At 43.1% G+C, this 23,359-nt stretch overlaps 4 protein-coding genes and 1 long non-coding RNA gene across 12 annotated transcripts in view; 2 read left to right on the top strand and 3 right to left on the bottom strand.

Annotated features, from left to right (window-relative positions):
• Nucleotides 1-172, bottom strand: part of LOC121700514 — a 29,289-nt gene extending 29,117 nt beyond the window's left edge. The window contains exon 1 of the long non-coding RNA XR_006027249.1: nucleotides 81-172. This is a non-coding gene — a long non-coding RNA (uncharacterized LOC121700514). The remainder of the gene's footprint in view (nucleotides 1-80) is intronic.
• Nucleotides 156-3,536, top strand: rab9a (RAB9A, member RAS oncogene family). 4 transcript variants are annotated; one of them, XM_042083478.1, is made up of 4 exons: nucleotides 156-305; nucleotides 1,242-1,479; nucleotides 1,638-1,686; nucleotides 2,182-3,536. In XM_042083478.1, the coding sequence occupies exon 4, from the start codon at nucleotides 2,214-2,216 to the stop codon at nucleotides 2,814-2,816; it is 603 nt and encodes a 200-aa protein (XP_041939412.1). In that variant the 5' UTR covers nucleotides 156-305; nucleotides 1,242-1,479; nucleotides 1,638-1,686; nucleotides 2,182-2,213; the 3' UTR covers nucleotides 2,817-3,536. The 4 variants fall into 4 exon arrangements, with proteins under 4 accessions (XP_041939412.1, XP_041939422.1, XP_041939430.1 ...); XM_042083488.1 differs by having other exon boundaries at nucleotides 1,242-1,374; XM_042083496.1 differs by lacking the exon at nucleotides 1,242-1,479 and having other exon boundaries at nucleotides 187-305.
• A 1,542-nt stretch (nucleotides 3,537-5,078) lies between these two features.
• Nucleotides 5,079-6,912, bottom strand: trappc2 (trafficking protein particle complex subunit 2). Of its 2 annotated transcripts, none has more exons than XM_042077845.1 (5): nucleotides 6,782-6,912; nucleotides 6,310-6,416; nucleotides 6,068-6,212; nucleotides 5,488-5,573; nucleotides 5,079-5,403 (listed from the first exon to the last, which is right to left on the bottom strand). In XM_042077845.1, exons 1-5 carry the CDS (start codon nucleotides 6,885-6,887, stop codon nucleotides 5,305-5,307), a joined length of 543 nt encoding a protein of 180 aa, XP_041933779.1. In that variant the 5' UTR covers nucleotides 6,888-6,912; the 3' UTR covers nucleotides 5,079-5,304. The 2 variants fall into 2 exon arrangements, with proteins under 2 accessions (XP_041933779.1, XP_041933780.1); XM_042077846.1 differs by lacking the exon at nucleotides 6,782-6,912 and adding an exon at nucleotides 6,663-6,761.
• Nucleotides 6,913-7,061: 149 nt separating this feature from the next.
• Nucleotides 7,062-19,057, top strand: ofd1 (OFD1 centriole and centriolar satellite protein). 2 transcript variants are annotated; one of them, XM_042084199.1, is made up of 22 exons: nucleotides 7,062-7,369; nucleotides 8,833-9,033; nucleotides 9,164-9,232; nucleotides 9,324-9,354; nucleotides 9,452-9,559; nucleotides 9,677-9,813; nucleotides 9,991-10,164; nucleotides 10,516-10,622; nucleotides 10,725-10,844; nucleotides 11,587-11,660; nucleotides 11,773-11,864; nucleotides 12,181-12,370; nucleotides 13,997-14,127; nucleotides 14,722-14,833; nucleotides 15,175-15,786; nucleotides 16,169-16,319; nucleotides 16,447-16,541; nucleotides 17,635-17,736; nucleotides 17,887-18,050; nucleotides 18,193-18,423; nucleotides 18,616-18,683; nucleotides 18,876-19,057. In XM_042084199.1, the coding sequence occupies exons 1-22, from the start codon at nucleotides 7,274-7,276 to the stop codon at nucleotides 18,919-18,921; spliced, it is 3,111 nt and encodes a 1,036-aa protein (XP_041940133.1). In that variant the 5' UTR covers nucleotides 7,062-7,273; the 3' UTR covers nucleotides 18,922-19,057. The 2 variants fall into 2 exon arrangements, with proteins under 2 accessions (XP_041940133.1, XP_041940134.1); XM_042084200.1 differs by lacking the exons at nucleotides 7,062-7,369; nucleotides 8,833-9,033; nucleotides 9,164-9,232; nucleotides 9,452-9,559 and having other exon boundaries at nucleotides 9,332-9,428.
• Nucleotides 19,058-19,191: 134 nt separating this feature from the next.
• Nucleotides 19,192-23,359, bottom strand: part of gpm6bb (glycoprotein M6Bb) — a 30,489-nt gene continuing 26,321 nt past the window's right edge. For 2 of the 3 annotated variants that reach the window (XM_042083947.1, XM_042083940.1), the window contains exon 7: nucleotides 19,192-21,868. In XM_042083947.1, coding sequence (XP_041939881.1) covers nucleotides 21,719-21,868 — 150 coding nt within the window. In that variant the 3' untranslated portion in view covers nucleotides 19,192-21,718. Of the gene's footprint in view, nucleotides 21,869-22,237; nucleotides 23,354-23,359 lie in introns of those variants that run through there. The other variant, XM_042083956.1, reaches the window with a different exon arrangement.

Below are 23,359 nucleotides of genomic sequence, written 5' to 3' on the forward strand. Positions count from 1 at the left end.
TTCAGATAGACCATGAATGAGCATAGATCAGCCTTTCTTTAACAGGAGACGGAGAGTTAAACATTAGTTTAGGTACTTACCAGTTATTTTTTCCTGTAGCCTATCCAAAATGAGTGGTATGCATCATATTACAGCAAGGTGTGACCGTAGTGAAGGTTGGGTCACATGAGACAAGTCAGTAGCAAACTGGGCTTTCCTAGCAGCGCCATATCACTGGATGCTGCAACACCATAGGAAGAATAACCCGAGGACACCGAAAAGGGAACATTAGTAATTAGTCAGATGTGGGTACGTCTCTTTAAAAGGTAAGTACACTCTTGCAACTATCTGTGAAATAAGCTGTCAATTAGCCATTTACTGAAGTTCAGACGTTAGCTCTTATAGCATGCAGTAGTGAGGTATAACGTCAGCTAGTTCTAGTTACTGTTAACGTTAGCAGAAAAGCTAGCCATCCAGCAAGCCAACTTCCTTGTTGTTAGTGGTGAGCATCTACAGCGAATTATGTATTTCTGTACAAATATAATATATAAATCGATTCGCTGGTATATAAGATCTACGTTCAATGGGGTTTGCATCGCCATGGGGGCTTTTGGCCTTTGCTGTCAGATGTGAAAGCTTTAGCCATACCGTTGCACTGCTAATTTAGCTAAACCATCAAATGTTTGCTCTCTTATTGCTTCCGTGTAGTCTAGCTAGCTTATATTTCGCCAGGCGCCTTGAGACTTTAAAACAGCACAAGTCTGAATGTAAGTGTATCTGATCGTGTTGTGTAAGCTTTCAAGGCTTTGGTGCAAAATCGGCAAAAGTAAAGTTACAGATGGAACCTGTGTTGACGTTTCACTCTGGTTTGATTTAGAAGCTAACGTTTACATTAACTGTCAAATCAGCCCCCTTAACGCTAGAAGCTTTCCAACCACTATTTACAATAATGTACGCTAATCTATTTATCTAAGAGTTAACCAACAATATCTAACGTAAGATTAATGAAACATGAGCTCTGCAACCTAACGTTAGATTATGAAAAGGTGATTAATTTTACAGACTATTAGCTAGCTAACGTTAGCTGGCTTTTCTAGGTAAGCTCTACGTCACTCCCATGAGCAACCTAGCGTTAATTCATTAATAAAAAGGGAAGTTAGTGAAAGTGCTGGCCTGATAAATGGACATATTTCATTTTAGTCAGTGTTTTACAGGTGCATTTAGGCCATGGGATTAACGTTACCTCTGCGCCTTTGTTACAGGTGGTCAAGCAGTGACTGGCCGGTTAAAATGACTGACGCTTTCCGCCTATTCATGTGACCACAAGGACCAAGTGTAGCACATGATCCTAACCAGCTGAGAGGTCGAGAAGTAGCGAGAGTTGACAACGCATTGGTGAGCTGCATCAGCAGGCCATGCACGAATTTATCAACTGTTCATCACTGCGAGCCATGAAAATACTGCATGTCACTAAAAGCACCCTGGTGTCTTGATAAGCAGGTAGTTGCTGTATAAAATCAGACACTATTTAGGCCAATTTAATTCAGTTAGGATCATTTTTACTAACTTTAATGTATGTTTCTGTAACATTTTGGTGATATGTATCTTAGTATACATTATTTAAAGGGAAATTAGGCCTAAAATGTTAATTTCTGCAGATTACTGGGCTCCCTGGACACCTCAAGATTTAACCGTCACATGTCAGAGGTTGGTGCTTCCTCTTTCAAAATAACGCTCAAAACTACCATAACTCGTATATGGTTATAACCAGGGGTGTAGTCAAGGCTAAACGCAAGTAAACACAGTTTATCCACCTCTGAAATTTCAGAGATATAGTTTATACACCTCTTATTAGAGTTTATCCACCTCTCAAAAGAGTTTATTCACCAATTGCAACTTTTAACATTAATAAATCACTCTGTAGTATTCACATTCACAATATGTACACTCATCAACACTCTAGGAACCATTTAATACCACTGGTATTGTTATAAACATTGGACAATAACCTCCACCATCATCAAACATATTCTAATAAAAATCTGATACCGCATGGCACAGTCCACCTCACCATGATCACTAATTCATAGTTTACCCACCTCTTATTTTACCACTACACCCTGCTCATAACTAAAGCAATTGTACATAGCTAAACAAACATATATTCACTGTAAGGTATCAAGTCCATTCATTATTTTTCAGACTATAAGTATAGAAGACCCCTGATCTGAGCCATGGCATCCAAATCATCCCTGCTGAAAGTCATTCTGCTGGGAGATGGTGGAGTCGGGAAGTCCTCCCTGATGAACCGTTACGTGACCAATAAATTTGACACTCATCTCTTCCACACCATTGGTGTGGAATTCCTCAATAAGGACCTGGAGGTGGATGGTCACCTGGTGACTATGCAGATCTGGGACACGGCAGGCCAGGAGCGGTTTCGCAGCCTCAGGACTCCATTCTACCGGGGCTCTGACTGCTGCCTGCTCACCTTCAGTGTAGACGACAGCCAGAGCTTCCGCAACCTGGGCAACTGGAAGAAAGAGTTCATCTACTACGCAGACGTTAAGGAGCCGGAGAGCTTTCCATTCGTGGTGCTAGGGAACAAGCTGGATGTAACAGAGCGGCAGGTGTCTTCTGAGGAGGCACAGCAGTGGTGCCAGGAGAACGGCAACTACTCGTACTATGAGACCAGTGCTAAAGACTCCACCAACGTAGCTGCGGCCTTTGAGGAGGCTGTCAGACGGGTACTGGCCATGGAGGAGCGAACAGAGCATCTTATGCCAACGGACACTGTCAGCCTGCACAGGAAACCCCGCTCTGGTGCCTGTTGTTAATTGTGTGAGAACTAATACATGATATAACAACTGGTAAAACCCTAAGGATCTCTCTCCCCACTCACACATAATGTCAATGCTTATTGCACATGGACAGACACACTAATAAGCACTGGATGGTTCCACTTGGTGACATTCCATTGAACTTTACTCAGACATTTTGGGCTGGAGCCAGTGATTAATTTGCTGAAGCTAATATGAAGGGTAGACGACAGATCAGTGTAAAATGTTTAATTCAGAGCTTGAAATCAATGGTCAACATTTGATGTATTGTTATGATAAATAAAGCACTATATTCTAATATTGTAACAGTGAGAAATTGCAATAAATATATTTTAATAAGTAATTTCAATTCCTCAAACTAAAATACAAATACTGTTTTGGTGATAGTATTTTTACACTGTAGATGAAATGTACACTTGTGGTGTTGGATATAGAAGTGCCAAAATGTATGATAGAAATATTTATAACATTCTGCCAGTTTGTAAAATAATAGGATTGCAAGATGTTAGATCACTTTCTATAAAACTACTCGTTGTAGATGCAGAGATTAAAATAAGTATGACAAAAATGATCTCATTGATTATTTATCAGTGGTCAGTTAAGAAGTAAGTTCCAGACAGTGCCATGGCCTGATATAGTTTAGTGATGAACAGTGGGTTGATTTAGGTCACAAGGGATGGCTGACTGAAATAAAACTGGTCTGGCTCTGTTCATTCATGAAGGCACAAGAGCACACTTCTTCAGCACCACACCCTGCAACATCCCATAATTAACACTGCAGTGTGTCTCTCACAAAGCACAGACACACATCACTGTCTTACAGTTAAGCTTGACCCATTCAGGCTCAGTCTACATTTTCTAGTATGCTATATGAGTTCATTTTATCTAAATCTCTAAAACACAAATTAGATCACTAATGGCACATTTGCACATAAGCACAAATACATTTAGTGGTCTGGTCTTAAATGTGAAAAATAAAAATGTAGACAAAAAGCTTCTGTATGTTAGAGAGATTGTTGACTAAAAGAACATGCACAATAACAGCCCAGAAACTTGCCCTGCAATTAGCAACAACTTCAGTGTTGTCACGGATAAATAACCACTAGTTTGTTAACTGATAATATATTTTGATGAAATAGGCTGGTGGAACAACATGTGTGTTTTCTGTCCTTATGACCACATACTATCAAAATTAATTTGGGATGTTACAGTACAAAGTACATTAAAGAGCTCAACAAAATGTATTCCTTCAGTTGCTTTAAATCATTATCGTTAATTTTTGGACACTTCAAGTTTGTACTTTTAAAGACAGCCATCTGGTAAGAATATGAATAAAAATGGAATATGAGTAAAGAAAATAAAGAAGTAAGCACAGGAACAGCTTATGGTAGCTATTAAACACCTGTGTATGAGGAAGCAGTAGTGATCTGGTTGATCTTTAAATAGTAAGGTGGATTTGAGAGAAATGGCACCAGGTGGTGGAAAGGACACGGCTATGCAAAAATGTATAGAGTGGGAAAGTACTACTTATTTGTCATATCAGTCATAGAATACGGGAAAGTGTGGACCTAGAAGTTAGTGACCTAGGACTCACTAAATGTGGTACTGTATGTGTATGTGTGTCTTTATGGGAGTGAGTGTGTTTATGCGTGTATGTGTGTTTATGTGTTTGTGTGCCTGCATGTGTGCATGTATCTTTATGTGTGTGTTTGCGTGTATTCATGAGTGTGTGTGTGTGTGTGTGCACGTAGTATACGGTCACTAAATGTACACATATATTCATTTATTGTATGGCCCATGAACAGAACAAAATGAAAACAATGGTTCTGTGTCATCCCACCAGGTTTCGTGCACCCCGGTCTTTCAGTGTACCGGGAATCGTTGACACAAAATTGAAGAACAAAAATTCTGAAGAAAAAAAAAACTTTATGCATAAAGTGCATATGTTAGAATAGATAATACATTCTGAGGAACCTTTCTGGCAATCATTATAAAATATATGATTTTATAATGATTTATAAGATATAATGCACTAAATGATTAAAGGTTTGCAACATGATGAAACAGAAAACTAGTGAGGATGAGGGAATATATTGATGGCAAAACACATATAAGTGAAAAACAAATAGTTGTATTGCTATTGTTTTGGTGGGTTTTCAGAATTCTCCATTCTACATTTTAGCAAAAGCTTAGCCATTTTAGAAAAGTCAAGTTAGTGGTGGGCAGAGGAGCAGCTGGATATTGATGACTGAAACACTGTAAATAATAATACATTTATTACTGATTTATGACAATCAAAAAGAAAATAATTAAAGAACTTCCATAATATAATTATATTACTGTAAACAAACAATGAGACAAAAACACATACATACAAACATACATACACAAAAGAGAGAGAGAACTTTATACAGGAGGGAAATGGTCCTTCTATATACAACCACCCAGACATGATCACCAGAATATAAAATTCTAGTCCTTGAAATCAGCTGAGAAGATGCTTCTTGCCAAGAAACTGCACTTTTCTGTCAAAGGCCGTTGAGCGTATTGGTGCATTAACTTCATAGAATGGATTCATTGCAAACTATAAATAAAACAAATGGAGATTAATCAACATTGACAGTAACTGTAAGCATTCTTTTAAACTCTAAACAAACACATTACCTACCTTGATGTATAGGTCATAAACATCACTGAAGAAGTTTTTAATTCCATCCTCTTGTCGTACATCATGAAGCATGATGAATCTCATATGTAGACAAGGGGAGTTAAGGCATAACATGTGGTATAGTATTCTAGTTCTCAAGACATAAGGTTGTATAGGCCCACTAAAGTTTACACATTTTTCTCAAAAGTCAAATCCATGGATGGTTCTAGTTCTAATAGGGTAGGCCATATGTCTAATCCTTACATTCTACACAAACCAACAGACAAGGTAAGCCAGCAACATTTCATTTGTACTTCGGCTTACATCCTTGACAAACAGATGTGCTGAAGTAAACTATGAGTGATGAAAAAATGTTGGTCTGAATTCTTCAGATGTGTTAGGTCAAACCAAACTGATTTTCAATAGAAGCATAATGTCATCTTGCCAAATTCAACAGTAAATTTCATCATTTGTATCTCATAGCAAAACATAGTACCAGAAAATGCTGTTCTCCAAAGCGTCCTTGATACCAAGTAGCCTAATGTAGAAAGCTTTTAGGAAGAAAACACCGAGCAGTATGACAGACACAAGTAAAGGATATGACCAGCTGTGACGAAGGCAGAGACGAACCATTCATTGAATTTATCTACAGTTTTGAGGTACATATTATTTGACAGCCACATGTTTTCATCAACCAGATCAAGCGCTGCGTGTGCGATAAACTGGTTCAGATGACGGTGGTCATCCTACAAAAAGTACAAAATGTTTTTTTACAGTCTATGGTTACCACAGGATAAAACCATAACACTAAAAACAGTACAGTACTTATTGAAACTGACAAACCTTTGACTCCGCTTTACCAGGAGGTAGAAACTCCATCTCAAAGACAGGATTATCATGATGCCCAACCATAACAAAATAAAAACTTCCAGACATATTTTCTTTTAGATCTGTGGGAGCAAATAGATTTTATGTTAGCAAGCTAAGGTGGTAACAACTGGTAACGTTAACTTCAATCATATGTTTCTGACTTCGAAAGGGTCCAAATGCAAAGCTGTATGCTGGCAATGCGTTGATGTTCAAGTAAATGTGTCTTCAATTAATCTCCAAAGCAGCTTGAGGGATATAACCTAAGTTACACCGTCATTTCAAAACCTAACGCTAGCTAGCTAATTGAAGGGGTTATTGTTTATTACCCAGATAACAACTTTCCCGGATCTGTAAGACAATTGATTGAACGGCAAAATAAAGAACATAATTTACTAGTTTTGTACGTTTGTACATAAAAAGAAAAATATCTGTAATAATATTTTACCTGAAAAACAACGGGAAATTCTAGACGTCTGAGAGAACGCTTTCCTGCTGTCGCATGAAGATGACGTCAGATCACGTGTGCTTGCAGTGGTGGAGTAGTATTTCATATAAAATAAAATTAAAATAAAACGATGAAGTATGTTTCAACTTAATATATAACTAACGCGTTTCATTTCAGATAATGTATAGGTTAAAATAATCAAAAATATCATGGGTAAAAGTGTATGCCATATGAACCCGGAAGTGAGACGAACGCAGTCATTTGAATTTGTCGGCAAGTTCGTTACGCGCTCCTCCTCTTTTTTGGGCTTGTAAACAATTGAAGCCAGTTTGGTTTCTAAGGCATAAAATAACTGCCCCTTTCAATGTTTTCTTATTTTGTCGCACGCGTTTTGTTGCAACACTTTCATTAGAAAACTTACTAATCAAGTTGTAGGTGAGATGACCAGGTGACCATTGCATTACTAGGCTAATTTTCACACATTTCATTAGGATGTCAGGAGGTAAAGAGGAGTCCCTCTCACCAGATGAGATGAGGAAGAGGCTGTATCAGACATTCAAAAAGCGTGGAGTTCTTGACACTCTGAAGGTATGTTTTGCTTATTTGTTTACAGCTGTTTGCAGAAACAAATAATCTAAATAGCTTGGCCATTTTCAGTTTGAGTTCGTTTCCAGTTTCTTCGGCCAAATAGTCTAATTTTCTTACACAATCTATCGGTGCAAGTAAATTACAATGTAGATTTGCCACTTTTAGCTCCCCGATGACTTTGTATGGTGAGCCTGCCACAGTGGTCCTTGATACACATGGAACCATGGTCGCTTTACTTGCAAGTTTGTTAGGATGCTTACTGGCCATTGCATTAGGCTATGTCTTTGACACAAGTCAAATGGTCTGAACATAAAACGCAATCTAAGCTAACCCCAACCAATTTCAGAGAGTAGTCCATTTAAATATAGACCCATGACTGTCTTTCTTAGGTCCAGGGCAATTTGACCTAGTCTTAGATATTTTCCTGAATATGTCTGATGTCATATTGCCGTCCTCCTCCGGACACTTCAATTTTAGCAAGCATTAGCCCTGCAGTTGTTTCTTCTTGTCAGAGAGAACTCACTATCATAAGTAATTAATAAACTAATATAATACCTCACTGACTTAAAAGCTTCAAACGCTGCTTGTTTATATTAGCCTTTGTTGCCATTTGTGAATTAGGCCTAGGCTAAATCCCCTCTGATTCTGAATAATGCAACATTTTCAACTGTATGTCAGTTGTAGAGAGGCAGTTGGAGCAGAAACTGTACGGTACTGTTGTTGGTGCCCATCACTCCTGTGCCACTTGCCTACTGTCTTGTGCCACTCACTTGCCATCCAGCACCACTGTCCCATGCCACTCGCCTACTGTTCCGTACCGCTGTCCAGTGGCTCTCGCCTACTCTCCTACACCACTGTCCCGTCGCACTTGCCAACTATACCCTAACTCTAACCCTAACCCATTTAACAGTTGGCAAGTGGCATGGTACAGTAGCAGGAGACAGTAGGCGAGTGGCACGGAACAGTGGCGCAGGACAGTGGAAACAGTAGACGAGTGGTGCGGGAGAGTAGGCAAGTGGCACGCGTCGCCAACAACAGTACAGTAAAGTTGTTGCTCCTACTGCTACTGCAGTTGTAGCTTATCCTTATGCTGTTTAAGAAGTCCTGACTTGGACTTGAAAGACACTCTCCGTCTCCCTGGCATCTGTTCACTGGTTTTGTCAGGAAAGTTTCAGAATCTGCTCTGCAGATTGTGCCCTTTTTCTAAACTTCATTTGCAGGAGATTTTTCTTATTTTTTTATGTTATGGAGTAGCCTCAGTCTGTCCTTCAAAGTGATTGAAAACCCACTGAAACCTAACATTTTACACAGTTTTGTATACAGTGTAATTTATTCTTTGCTATTCACATTGATTAATGTTATTAATGTGAATAAAAACTGAATGTAGCTTTGTTTAACAATGAAAGTGCAATGACTTTGTTACATCTGCAGAATTGACTTGAATTGATTGTTTACTTTTCCAGACCCAGCTTCGGAACCAGCTTATTCAGGAGTTAAAGCACCCCTTTTTAACTGGAGAGAGTCTGCCCAAATCAGTCCCTGTAAAAACATCTTCTGTCCTAGAGATTGCCTCTAACAGCTTGGTAATTGAGCACTTGCAGAGTTCAGGCTATGAATATACCCTGTCTGTATTTTATCCTGAATCTGGCATGAACACAGAAAAGGTGAGAGCTACTGTGTCTTAAAAATAAATGAACACAATTTTGCATTTGCATTTACCGTCTGTCACTTTATCTGTATGTTGTATCCTTTGGTGATGTTTTACACTCATAATTTCTTTATGGTCATTTTTAGTGTTTTTCAACCAGAGACATTCTTCAACTCATGAAAATCAGTCCCCGCTCATCTCTGTATAAGTCTTTGGTAAGCACTGCATTATTGAATCCATAGCAGTGACAACATTTCCAGAGGAGTAAATATTGTTTGATCTTCTATGTGTTTTCTTTACATACAGACATCAAGCATTCAGAGAGAGAGTCAGAAAGGTACAGTGGACAACCTTACAATCCCTCCTTCTGAACATCGTTTTTCTACATTCTGTGTCTTGTTTTCTGTGGAAGTAAGTTCTGCTTTTCCCCACAGGCTTTTTGATGAATCTTCTGACAGAGTTAATAGACCACCATATACACAGGGACTGCAGTGATGCTAACACGCAAACCAGCAACTCTGAAGCCTTTAAAGAATCTCTTGGTATACTTTCATAGCGCTGGTTTAGTTGATGCTACTTCATAAAGTGAAGATTTTATGTAAATCTGACTTAATTTGACCGCAGAAATGTAATTGAGGGCCTCTTTTATATGCTTACAGTGGAAAAGATGCAGATGATCGATGAAGAGTATGAGGTTCTCCGTTCCCGAGGAAACAAGTGGCATACATTTGAGGCTAGACTTGCCGAATATAGAAAAGAGATTGAGGAACAAGCACAGGCTGAAATCAACACAAAGGTATACACAATCACTGCACCTTTATGACTCACATCTTCAACATGGTGTGCTATTTCATTCCATCGACTGTTGTTGACTTGTGTCCTGTATGTTGGGCAATTGTTAATATCATTATTATTCAATGCATAATCTCCGTCCAGAACCTTAAATACCATTTAACCATAAAAAATGTGCCAGCTTCAACATTTGAAGGATGTGGAAATCGCAAAAGTGAAGATGGAAGAGAAGGAAAAGGCTCAGAAAGAGATTTTGGATTTTAGGAGAGATATGGAGAGAACTTATGAGATGAAATCTGAGGCCTTGATTCACAGAGAAAAGAATGCCATTGAGCGACTGCAGAAGCAACAGCAGGTAGGATCTTACTGGCAGTCATCCATTCAGCATTCAGTGCACTGTGATTGAGCATTGCTTGAGGTGTTCTCCAAGCTGTTTTGTTATTAGCATCGCTAGTATGGCACTCCGGCCTTTTTTCACATAGATCTCTGTTTCTTAAATTTACTGAGTACTGTCGTATGAAAAAAAAAGAACGGGGGCATGATTTTAAAGAACTAATTGTTTTTTCCCCATACCAACAGTACTCTGTGACCTTGAGAAACAGATCTATTTGAAAAGTTCTCCTTTAGCTTTAAGTGAAGAATTTAAGAAAGTAAAGGTGCAGTACTGTATGTGAAAATATGTTTGAAACTGTGATTCCAACTCCAGATTGAAGAAAAGGAGATCTACATGCAGAGGCAGGCCTTGCTGAAGGAGATAGAAACTGTGCGCAACAGAGAAGCTGAGTTAAGGCAAAGAGCTGAAGCATTTGAAAAGTAGGTCCATGCCCTCACAAGTCTGAACTATGTCACTGTGTGTGTTTCATGGCATGAGTCTCACCAACTCTCAATGCTACATCTTGTTTAACTACGTTGTAGAACATGTAAGCTACAGGAGGAGAAAACCAAAGTAACCGAAGACCTGCTGAAAAGAAGAGAACTGGCAGTAAAAACCATGGAGGATACCTATGACCAAAAGTTGAAGAATGAACTGGCCAGGTGTGCAAATAATCTGTTCCAGTCTCATAAACCTGGTCCTTGTGGCCACATTACTTAATCAATGCATGCTCTATACTGAACCAGTAGGTGTCACTGTTGTGTAGATGGCATTTTGTAGAGTGCCGTTCTGTGTGTGGCCGGCTCATTCTTAGGCACCAGTATCTGTAGTATCTCCCTTTTTATGTAACTGTGAATGGTCATTACTCTTGCTGTGTGATGTGTATGAATTATTTGGTGTTTGTGAGTATTGTTCCTTACTCACTCTGTTGACTTCAAAGGGGGTTGAAGCCCTTCTGTTGTCCCGAGTGTACACAGTGGTGATTAATGTAGTGATTATGGCATTGTAACAGGTTTGACCCCTCCCCACCTCTCCAGCCACACTGTATTTATTTATAGGCCGTAAATCTGGCAAGTGTGGGCAGCTGTCAGTAAGCATTAGGTGAGCAGGCTGGAGGCAAGGCACACACACCGAGTGCAGGCAGCAAGCAGCTGAGGCCAGCCGCAGTGCTGCACACACACACAGGGCATTTCTGGGGCCAGCGTGGCTCTTTTGTCCCACAATGCACTCTGGCTTTATGAGTGCCACGCACCAAAAGTCACAAACTCATGAAACATTTATGGAATCACCACATACATTGTTAACAAGTTGTGGTTTTCTAGTGTCACGGCTTCCCTTTGTGTTTGTGTTGTGTGTGCAGCTTATTGGTTGTTGTGATTTTTTTCTGTTCTCTTCTCTCATTAGATACCAAGTGGAACTGAAGGCAGACTATGTTAGGAGAACTGAACAGCTATCAGGAAATGAGAAGAGAAATAAAGGTTAGTGCATGAATTTAGTGACATATTAAAGTAAAATCTGTCAGATCAGTCAAATCTGTTTATTTTTGTAACTGAGGTTGTTTATGTACTGTATGTGTGTTGGTTCTAACAGAGGAGACTGTAAGAATTCAGAAGGAGGCGTCTGCGATTGATGCTAAACTACAAGAGCACAGTCAAGCTCTCGCCGAGGTGAAACGACTAAAGGTAAAAAGTGTATAGTGGACTCGTGTTCCCAAAGGCTAGTGGAATGTAGGTGTTTTTTCTGAATTTTCTCAGTGAGTCATAGATTTGAGTAATCAGTCAGAATCCAAGAGAAGGTCAGAGCCAGCATTTAGGGATTCAGGATTTCAGTCCAAAATTAGTCCTCCGATGTTGTTCTGGGTGAAGCAGACAAAGGGAGGGGGGGGAGAAGGAGTTTGTTTCAAATACCAATTATCTGATATCAAGTGACCGCTTTCATGGCTCCCTCTTTTGCTATGTGACTGTCTGTGCTGAGCCCATGTGCCATTGTTACTGGCAGATGGAGCTGGAGACGGCCCAGTCCCAGAGCTCTCTGGTGGGCCAGCAGAACGAGCTGCTGCGGGAGCGGCTGGAGAGCATGAGCGACTACCCCGTGCTAAGGAGGGAGAGGGTGGAGCTGCAGGCACAGGTGCGCCTGCTCACACAGCAGGTGGAGGAGGCGCAGGAGGACAACCGACACCTGCGCCAAGGTGAGACGCGACCGCCAACAGCATGTCACCTCTTCCTGGCTGGCTGCAGTTCAGAGGTAGCTCTGGCACAGATGCAGTTAAGAGTTAGGGCACGCCGCCACTGTCTCTGAGAAAGTAATCTGCATCGACCAGAGAGGGTGCTGGAGCATCTACTCAGGATTACGGCACCAGAGGTGAACTTAGACAAGGAAGTTAAAATGTCAAATCTGCTTAAAGCTAGGCTTTGCAGCTCAATTCTTTCTTTTTCTTATTGCTTTACAATGTTACTGGAACTTTCCAGTCTAAGATGACACAGCTGGAGTCTGTCTTAAGTATTTAGTTTGTTTGTTGTTTTTCCATGCCTCCATGTGAAGCTTTTCACAGTCGCTTGCACAGATATTAGTCCACAAGGGGCAAACTGGGACAGGGCACGACTCCCCCCTTTAAAAAAACAAAACAAAAGAAAAAAGCTCCTTTTGGATGCACATTGCCTGTCAATGCTGGGCTTCTTGGCTGTGTTTGCAGCCCAACACTAGTCCTGGGAAAGGGAGCGAAGGCAGGAGGAGGGGGTCCGGGGGCCCGAGGGGCCACTGGAGAGAAACACAGAGGCCCCTTCTCTGGCGAGGGCCCTGAGCCAAGGCCACCCTCCCCTCCGAGGGGCACAATGCTCTTCCTGTCCGCAGAGAGCCGGAGGGGATCAGTAGGCACATCAACACTGGCAGCGTGGTTCATTAAGCAGAAGACACAGAGCGCCCAGCACAATGACCACCCTCTGCCTCCCCCTCCCTCTCGCTCTGGGACCCACTGGACCTGAGATGACCAAACACTCACGACTCCTCATACCTCACTAATTACGTATTATTCAACACTGTAACGGAGGCCTCCTGTTGTTTGTGTCCGGAGTCTTGCCGTGCAGGCGTGCATTTTTCACATTTCTGCATGTCCTCCGGTGCAGTGCATATCTTTTTTACAGGTTACTCCCGCTGTTCTCCCAAATGCATGTACCATCACATCCCACTCTGAATCATGCACCACATTCTCAAGTGTGTGTGTGAAGGGCTACAGCTCCCAGTCACAGGGGTCGGGGATGGTCTGGGGACTTGGGTTGTGTTGTGGATGTGCTGATGGGTGTGTTGTGTTGTGGTTGTGTTGTGGATGTGCTGATGGGTGTGTTGTGTTGTGGTTGTGGATGTGGATGTGCTGATGGGTGTGCTGTGTTGTGGTTGTGTTGTGGATGTGCTGATGGGTGTGTTGTGGTTGTGGTTGTGTTGTGGATGTGCTGATGGGTGTGCTGTGTTGTGGTTGTGTTGTGGATGTGCTGATGGGTGTGCTGTGTTGTGGATGTGCTGATGGGTGTGTTGTGGATGTGCTGATGGGTGTGCTGTGTTGTGGATGTGCCGATGGGTGTGCTGATGGGTGTGCTGTGTTGTGGTTGTGTTGTGGATGTGCTGATGGGTGTGGTTGTGTTGTGGATGTGCTGATGGGTGTGCTGTGTTGTGGATGTGCTGATGGGTGTGCTGTGTTGTGGATGTGGATGTGCTGATGGGTGTGCTGTGTTGTGGTTGTGTTGTGGATGTGCTGATGGGTGTGCTGTGTTGTGGTTGTGTTGTGGATGTGCTGATGGGTGTGCTGTGTTGTGCCGTGCAGCTCTCAGCCAGCCGTCGGCGGAGCAGCTGGCCCTGTGCACGGAGCTCAGGAGGCTGGAGGCGGCCAAGAGGCTGCAGGAGGAGGAGCATGATAGCCAGAGGCAGGTGCTGCACGCCCAGCTGCAGCAGGAGGTCAGTCACCCCGCACACGCACACACACTCTTACACACACACTCTTACACACACACTCTTACACACACACTCTTACACACACACACACACTCACACACACTCACACTCACATACACACTCTCACACTCTCACACTCACACACTCACACACACACACACACACACTCTCTTACACACACACTCTTACACACACACACACTCTTACACACTCACACACACACACACACACACTCTTACACACACACTCTTACACACACACACACACACTCTTACACACTCACACACACACACACACACACTCACATACACACTCTAACACTCACACACACACACACACACACTCACACTCACACTCTCACACTCACATACACACTCTCACACACACTCACACACACTCACACTCACATACACACTCTCACTCTCACTCACACTCACACACACACACACGCTCCCCCAGAGCCTGCTTTAGGATGTGACCTCATGACTGGAGTGCTTGGGTGATGATGATGCTGATGATGACGACCCTGGCGTTGTTGTTGCTGTTGTTGTTGTTGTTCCCTGGTGAGTGTTTAAGTGGCACTGGGCTGTGCTACAGGTGGAGCGTGTGGCCCAGCTGAAGAGCCAGCTGCTGGAGTGTGAGGAGAGGAGCCAGTGGATGGCCACCCACGCCGAGGACATCAAGATGCAGCTGCGCCAAGCTCAGCTAGGTACACGGGTACCCTGGGGGGGGGAGCGCGTTGGCCGTCACTGGGCTCAGTGGGAATCCACTTGTAGTTAGTCTGTAGCAATCAGTTGTGAAATCCTCTTGTAGTTATCAGATTTCATCTTTAATTCCATCTAGAGGTCTACTAGAGTTTCTTTGCAAAGAAACATCTGTCTTTTGGTGGCGGGCCATTGACCCTTCCTGCATCCTCAACCTCTCTTTTCCCTCCTTTTCACTCTGTTCCCCCTCTCCCCTCCATCCTGTCTTTGCACGGTGTGATGTGTGTGTGTGTGTGTATGTGTGTGTGTGTGTGTGTGTGTGTGTGTGTGTGTGCATCCGGTCCAGCCTTGGAGAATGAGGTTCTCCGTAATCCCAAGCCGTCCCTGGTGGACCGCACGGTGCTGGAGCTGAATGCTGACCGGCTGCTTCCCCCTGACATGTATGTAGACAGGGACGTGCTGCGGGCGCAGGCGGGCGGGGGTGTGCGGGGGGGCGGCTGGCGGGACCGCAGCGTCTCTCCGGACTCGGACCTGGAGCTGGTGGCTGGGGCCAAGGCCCGCATCCGCGAGCTGGAGAAGGAGGCGGAGACCCTGGAGGAAGCCTACCGCAGCTACCAGCAGAGGGCGCTACACGCCGCCGTCTCCCACGCGCTTCCGCAGAGAGCCCAGTCGCCCACGCGGCACAAGCCCACCGCGCTCCACCACCACTACCACCAACACGCCAAGGCCCTATCACTGGCGCACCAGCGGGTGACCTTCGCCTCTGACCTGCCTGCCCCACGAGTCGACGTGCGTCCCCCAGTCAGAGAGTCGGACCTGCAGCCCGTCAGCTACGGCCGAGCCCCACTAGCGGGAGAGGTGACCCCTCCGCAGCAGAGTCTCTCTCCCGCACCTCGACGCCTCTCCTCCACACCGGTCTCCATCGCTAAACATCAGCCAAGACGAGAACTGCTGGAAGGTACTGACCCACAACAGAGTTGATTCACTCATAACCCCTACAACACAGTCATCAGTCATGTGTTGGATACATGACATTACAGGGGAGATTCATGATGAATAGAGAAAAGCCTTCCTTACATTACACAGTTGCATCATGACATTACAGTGACACTAACAGTGAAGTGGATTGTATTGGATGTTGTTCTTCATCCCAATAAATCAGTTGTAATATATTAGATATCACACTTCTCAGGTCAGTGTTTTAGATTCTTAAGCAAGACTTTGACCTCTTAGTTACTTCTGTTGACTCCATGTGGTTCTACAGTACTCTGCCATTGGACAGTTTGTTTGAGTATGTGTGTAACCTGTCTGTCCTGTGCCGTATGGGCGGGCCCACACAGAGGCTTTGCCAGTGCCCCTGGCCGGCAGTACGTCCCCAGCCCGGCAGCTGTCCCCCATCCCAGCAGCAGTCCGGCGGTCAGGGGACTTCAGCCCCATGCTCAGTGACCCCAGCAGCCCCCAGCTTAAGAGCACCAGCCACCAGCACTCCAGGTACCCTCCACACCATCAGTCCACTCACTGTGTCCTGTCATCTGAACAGAGTATTGATGCTCACTGGGTCCTCTCATCTGGACAGGGTATTGATGTGTTTGATTGATCACTGTATTCTTTCCCTTAGTCCCCCAAATGTTGCTCAAGAGGTCTCAAGTTCAGAGTCCTCTTCTCCACAACCTGCAGAAATAGCCATTGATGACCTGACCGAACCTTCACCAGGTAAAACCTCCACCCACTTTTGGCCTGAAACGTAACCAAACCAGCGACCCTGAGGGTCATTTTAGCTGCTGACCCATCCTAGCCCTACTCCCAAATTACAGACCATGGAACTGTATGCTTGCTTCATGCTTGCTCACGTCTGTCTGTGGATTTATACTGTACTTTGTTTGCTACAACTAATTTCTATTTTGTTCAATCTGGAACTTCCCTATCATACTTAGAAGAACCTGTTGGTGATTCTAAAGTGAGAATGATATGACATACCAGGCACTGATGCTGTCTGTTTAGATACAGACTACAGATGCATTGCCATTCTGTATTTGTTGTTTCTGTGGTTGGCATTCTGTTCTGCCTGAAACAGGTCTGTGGTGCTCTTGCCATCGACAAACAAGCCCAGGGCCGGGGCCAATGCACTGCAATGTCTAATACTTATGCAATTTACTGTGTAAAAGGCTTCTTCAGTCATTTTTTGACAATGTTAGGGAAATCATACAAGCACTATTCAAGCTTTCTGTCTTGTAATGCATTTGATACAAATGTGCGATGAAAACAGTATTGGCATGTAGCCTCTCCAGACTATTTGCCAAAATGATCTCAAATGAAATGCCCTTGAGTTGCTTCCCACCACTCTGTGAGGCGTCTGTTTTTAATTAACATGCAACTGATCAATAAAAATGTCCTTTCACCCTCCACTGAGAAGCCCACAATGGCAGAGGTGATTATGTATTCGGCGCGGGTGCGCTGCATTCTAGGCTGCACTGAAAGAGCCTCTTTGTGCCTTTTTTTTTCTTCTACTTCTTCCTTTCTGTCTATCTCTCTCTCTCCCCCTCTTTCACTCTCTCCTCTCTCCCCTCTCTCTCCCTCCTCTCTCTCTCTCTCTCTCTCTCTCTCTCTCTCTCTCTCTCTCTCTCTCTCTCTCTCTCTCTCTCTCTCTCTCTCTCTCTCTCAATCTCTCTCTCAATCTCTCTCTCTCCTCTCTCCCTCAATCTCTCTTTCTCTCTCACCTTCTTTCACTCTCCTCTCTCTCTCTCTCTCTCTCTCTCTCTCTCTCTCTCTCTCTCTCTCTCTCTCTCTCTCTCTCTCTCTCTCTCAGAGCCCAGTCACATTCCAGAGCTTCTCCAAGAGGAGGGCATCCGTGTCAGTGAGGAGGCCCCTGAGGGGCACGACGCCTCCCCCCCTGTACCCACCCAGCCCAGTGAGTGCCCCCAGTCCTACACATGTGCCCCTCATCCTGCATCCTGCCCACGGTCTCTATAGTAGTCTTACCCAAATTCCTGGACGTTGGGTTTGTGACCTGTTCATCAGCTACGCCACTGACACCACTGGTTACCTGTCGGACCCACAGGTGCAGCTCAGGCCAATGTGGAGGCAGCCAGACAGGAGGAGGAGGAGGAGGAGGAGCTGCGCTGGGAGATGGAGAGGAAGAGGCGAGAGGAGAGGAGGCAGAGGGAGCAACGCCAGGCCCAGGAGAGGGAGCTAAGGGAGCTGGAGAGACTAGAACAGGAGAGGGTGTGTGTGTGTGTGTGTGTGTGTGTGTGTAGGAGGGTGGGTGTCGGGGAGTCCCGAAGAGTATTGCCAGACAGCAAACATCCCTGCACCACTAACCACAGCACCACCGCTGTCTCCTCCCCTCTTGCCCCTTTATCTCCAGCTCCTGCAGGAGGCGCAGTATGAGAGCCAAGAGGCGGAGGTGGAGCGAGGAGGTGCAGAGAAGAGGGGCCAGGGGCAGGAGGTGGAGGGCCTTTCCCAGGAAGAGCAGAGGGAGCAGGTGGAGGCCAGCCAACAGCTGGAGCCCGAGAGGGGCCCTGCGTCTGACCCGGCCGACCCGCTGCAGACTTACATGAGGATGGTCATGCAGGGAGGAGAGAGTGAGCGTCAACAGGTGCACACACGCATACACACACGGACTCACACACACACACACACACACACACACACAGAGCACTAAATCTCACATTTCTCCATGCCACTGGCTGCTTCCCCTTTAGCGGAGGAGAGTGAGTGGATAGTTTGTGGGGTTTGTCTGGTGCAGCTGTCTGTTCAGTGGAGTGAATGTGTGAAATGGATTTTACAGAGTCCAAAGAAGGAGGAGGCTGAGCGCAGAAGCCCAGAGCTGGACATCTTATCTGATAAAGACAACAGGTAACACACAGTCTGCAAGGCCTGGGAAAATGGGGTGGGTGGGTGTTGGGGTACAGATTGTGTGTCTGTGTTCATGTCTGTATGCAGATCTGACTAAAGGTTCAGTGGAAGTTCTGATGACAATCAAACTAAACATCTACTCAGGATACTGTATGTTTGTCAAACTTCTCAAAATGTTAATTTTTTTTGTAGTGTTACTGCTTTCTCACATGAAGAGGCAGATGAAGACTTCTGGTGAAATGGAACTCCATGAACTCCATGATGCAGTTTACAAATCATTTGAAAAATATTTTTGTACACTTGTTTATATTTGTTCAGCTTTCAGATTGTATGGCGTGTTTTGGTTTATGTCAATAAAGTGACTTTGGATCAAATCTGTTTGTATCTGTATTGTTTTACAATGCAATACGATGCCATACAATGTAATCTTCCTGAGATTTGAAATGCTTTCAGTTGGGGGAAAGGTGTAGAGCTGGCAAAAGGAAAACATGAACACATGGAAGATGTCTGAATTTAGTGGCTTTATTTTCATGTCATAAAAACAAGTACCAGGCTGGTTGGCAAATGTCCAATGGTATCACTTGCAAAATAAGATAGTGGACATAGTTGCCTTTCTGTGAGGGAGTGGAAGATGGTGGACATAGTTGCCTTTCTGTGAGGGAGTGTGGGAGATGTCCTCCAGACTCACTGGGCAGTGGGAAGCTTTTTAAAATTATTTTTTGATTAGTTGCTTGATTAGGTTGTTCTCTTTAAATGTTCCGCATCATGTTTTTGTCCTTTAAAGCTCAAAAACACTTAAATAATGAAGATACACTCATACGCAACTACACATTTGAGACTACCCCTTCCCAATATTCATAAAAGATTAAAACACAATTTGGTCAAAGATTAAATCAAAGTCCAGAGGACTAAACAATCACTGTACATGGTAGTATCCATGTAACATTCTGGGCCATTCTTGCCTCATTTGTCTCAATTAAACTAGGAGTAAACTTTGTAATAACCAATGGATGCCATCATAGAAATTAATTTGATAACAAAGTACTGTTTTACATCAATATAATACATGTAATTAAAAGTAAAAATCTCAAGAAAGCCCTCAACATTTTTAGAAAATAAGGATACACTATTGGGTTACAAAATCAGTACTATACAAGAGTCATAATGATGAAATCAACAATAAAAAATATGACTTCAAGTCAGCTATAACTAGTATACCTTTGACATATAATGGATTATTTGTCATTGTTAACAATAATAAAGGGAAAGATGAGGACTTGGGCACACACTGCCTACCATAGATGTCAGTACAAATGACTACACATCACCTGTATTACTGCAAAAACACTTGTTTCCTTCATGCAATAAAGAGTAAACATCAGAACAATAGCATCCCTGTAAATCTCCTCTAGCTAGCAGAAAACAGATAGTACATCAGTCATTTTGTCAGTTAACAATTGCCCATCAAAAGCATACTGAAATGCAATCGAGGATTTTTTTTCTTTTTTTTGTCATATATTTTTTTTTTCAGTAAAAAAACACTACATAAACAAAAAATACTGACGTCATATATCTTAACATTGTCATGTCCATAAAATGGTCCACAACCTGACTTTCAGCTCACCTAGGTCTGGCTGCAGGTGTCAACATTCTCACATTTCTTAAAAGCACCTTCTCTATTTTTTCCATTCTTATTTGTTTCGTTCAGGCTTATTACGCAACTCTCTGGAAGGAAGACATAGTGTCACAGCTGCGTAGGACATTTCATCTAAATTAGTAACAGTTTCAGTGCAACCAGTCAATCTAACCACATGACTGCAGCTTGATGTCCTTCCAAAATGCAAATCCTCTCCATCTCAGCTACCCAGTGGAACTGCTCAGATTGGCAATGGCAAAGTGGTCAATGCTACTATTTTTTGTTATTTCCAATAATTTGGTCAGTGTGGAAAGCTTTATTCTTCCATAGTGGTTTCCTGTGAACTACAATTGGATTTTTTATTATGGTTTTGATGACTTTTCTTAAAAGCTATGGTGCTATAGCTACATTGCTTTCAGACTACAGTAATGTAGTATATGAGCAAAGTATTAATCTATAGTTAAAAATTATTCTACATGAGCTCACATCAGTACACCTGAGGTAGTTTTTTCTTCTTCAGGGGATCAGTCATTCACATAATTTCCCTCAGGGCTAAACGATGGAACTGTGAAATTTGACTTGGGCTGCCTACTGTCAAAGGAAACTGTCTATGCAGGAAACTTGCATGATAATTATGCATTCAGTGGAAGCCCCAAAATACTATCTTCTTTTCAGTATGTTTTGTTTTTGTGCAGCAAGGCAACAGAGGGTGTGTCCTAGGAAGCCAAACACATACATATTCATACACAGCAGTGGAGAGCCATGCTGGGCATGCTGTGTGGCCCACCACTGCCCACAGACACAATATTTAGAGAGCCAAGACCAAACATATCAAAGTGTTTGTGCAAGTTCAAACACCCCCACATTGCACTAGTTTGTTTTGTTCATCTGTGATTTAGTAAGGCGTACAGTATGATGTACTATGTATCATAATCAAAATGGCATCTTTGACAAGGGAACAAATTATTCTGTATTCCCTCGTTAATGGGCTAACTGGTCTGCCCTATAACCTAACTGCTCTCGATAGAACAAGTAGTGCAATGTTTCAAGCTTCTCTAGCAATGACTGGCTAGAGTTATAGACAGGGCTACAGCAAAAGTAAGAAAAGAACAGAGTGTCCCAACAGATATATTTCAACATGATGAAAAGCAAAACAATGTTTGAAATGGTTTATCAAACAAAGAGTTCCAACAAACTGCTCTGAGAGTTAGTGCAGAAGCGACACGAATGCATTAGTTTGTTAGGAGCCAGGTTAGTGCTGTGCTGTGTTGTACTGTGTGTAGACAGTAGGCAGATATTTGGAGCAGTGTTTTCTCCTGGTCCGACCCCTAGGAGCTGGCCTTGGCAGTGGGGTTGTGAGGGGGTTGGGGTGGGGGGCTGGGGCCGTGCTGTGTAATCCTTAAGAGTAGGAATTGAGGCATTCCTTTGAGCGCGACTGGATGTCTTGCAGCTCCCGCTCTTCCTTCATTTTGATGTCTTGGTACGCATGCATATGACTTGCGTCCTTAAGGTAGGCCCAATTTGCTGCGAGAATCATGAGGAAGTGGATCTGGAAAAGAAGGGTGAGGTGGATGGCCAGTGAGCATGTCAGAGATGCAAAGCAAGCTACACGAGTGTGGCTATGTCACAACAACAAACAGTTAAACACAGGAGACACCTGCCCTGTATACAACTGAACAACTTTATCATCATTATTAATATTATACAACAAAACACTTCTAGGTCAGGGACATGTTAGAAGCAGCGAGGAAAGGGAAAGGCAGTGAGGGAGTTGAAGGGGGATTCTGCAGAGCATGCAAGCTGTGAAATGGATGTTAGTAACATAACATGGAGGAGAGAGTGGCATTCATGTGTGGCTCCTGTCCTGTCAATGCTCAATCTCAAAGAGACTGAACACAATAATAAAAAAGACCATTGGTATTTTGTACACAAAGCATGTTTATTTTGTATAGAAAGAGAAAATAATAACTACAGTCTCAAAATCTTAGGAAAAAATTAAATATTCATGAAATATGTAATATCAGTATTCATAAACATTAAGGAATTGAGGAAAATAAGCATGCAGGCTCTGTGTTAAAACAAAATAATTTGAGCTCTTGGCACAATTGAATGGAAATTTCTGGATGAGTAAAAAGAAAATGATGGAACAAAACATGAACCTATCATCAGCTGAGGCAATCAAGGCAGAATAAGGTCCCATAAAAATGGCATTAGAATAGAGGGGAGACTATTCTCATATAGTATACACTTGGCACTGGCCCAAACCTTCACCACTGTGAAGGAATGTCTGTTTTTCTGCTTTTAACTTGTTTTATACTATATTGTAAAAGCATTGCTCTTGGTTTTAAGGTAGTTTTACCATAATACTGACGACTGTAATACTTAATACTTAACCAGCTTCAAAAAATAGTAATGGCACAAGATGGGAGGAACGTAAACATTTATGGGGAAAGGCACTGTGCCACGGCAGGCTGGGTCTCAGAGCACAAATTTACACTAGGAACAAAGAACTCTTTTCCCAAAACTTAGGAAACACTACTACCAAATGTTGACATATACACTGAAGCCTAAAAAACAACCTTCCGAAGGACTCCTGATTATCACTCTCCCTTATCCTTCCATAGATGTTGTATGCTATTTCTTTTTCCTCTCTTTATTTATTCTAGAAATGGAAAAAAAAACTTTCCTCATCCTAGTGGTTGTACTCCAGAATGGGAAAGAACACCATTTTTCCTAATCCCACCCTTAAGACAACGCTAACAAGGGGGTCCCTCCAGCCAAACCTGTCCCTGGGTCTAAAACACTAAAGAATGCATACAATCTGCTATTTACACATTATGTCAATAGAAATGGAACACGGTTTTCTCTCTATTTTCTGTTTTTTTTTTTTTAGTCCGTATTGTCAGTGGCTGCTTTCTCTACTCAGTGCAGTGGCATAAACTGTACTGTGCTCTTAAAACTTAGTGCAGCAGTCTTCTCGACTCTTAAACTTCAACACAGCAAAGTTATAAGTGGTAGCCATCATGTAGATCAGCTGGTG

The sequence above is a fragment of the Alosa sapidissima genome, chromosome 2 (genome assembly GCF_018492685.1).
Source record: "Alosa sapidissima isolate fAloSap1 chromosome 2, fAloSap1.pri, whole genome shotgun sequence".
NCBI lineage: Eukaryota > Metazoa > Chordata > Actinopteri > Clupeiformes > Clupeidae > Alosa > Alosa sapidissima.

Coding starts and splice junctions, on each gene's coding strand:
- ofd1 (XM_042084199.1), top strand. CDS start 7,274: ATGTCAGGAGGTAAAGAGGAGTCCCTCTCACCAGATGAGATGAGGAAG. Junction 7,370..8,832: donor GAGTTCTTGACACTCTGAAG/GTATGTTTTGCT, acceptor TTACTTTTCCAG/ACCCAGCTTCGGAACCAGCT. Junction 10,845..11,586: donor TTGAAGAATGAACTGGCCAG/GTGTGCAAATAA, acceptor TTCTCTCATTAG/ATACCAAGTGGAACTGAAGG.
- rab9a (XM_042083478.1), top strand. CDS start 2,214: ATGGCATCCAAATCATCCCTGCTGAAAGTCATTCTGCTGGGAGATGGT.
- trappc2 (XM_042077845.1), bottom strand. CDS start 6,887: ATGAAATACTACTCCACCACTGCAAGCACACGTGATCTGACGTCATCT. Junction 6,417..6,781: donor AATTTCCCGTTGTTTTTCAG/GTAAAATATTAT, acceptor TTGCTCCCACAG/ATCTAAAAGAAAATATGTCT. Junction 5,404..5,487: donor TTTATGACCTATACATCAAG/GTAGGTAATGTG, acceptor TTTTATTTATAG/TTTGCAATGAATCCATTCTA.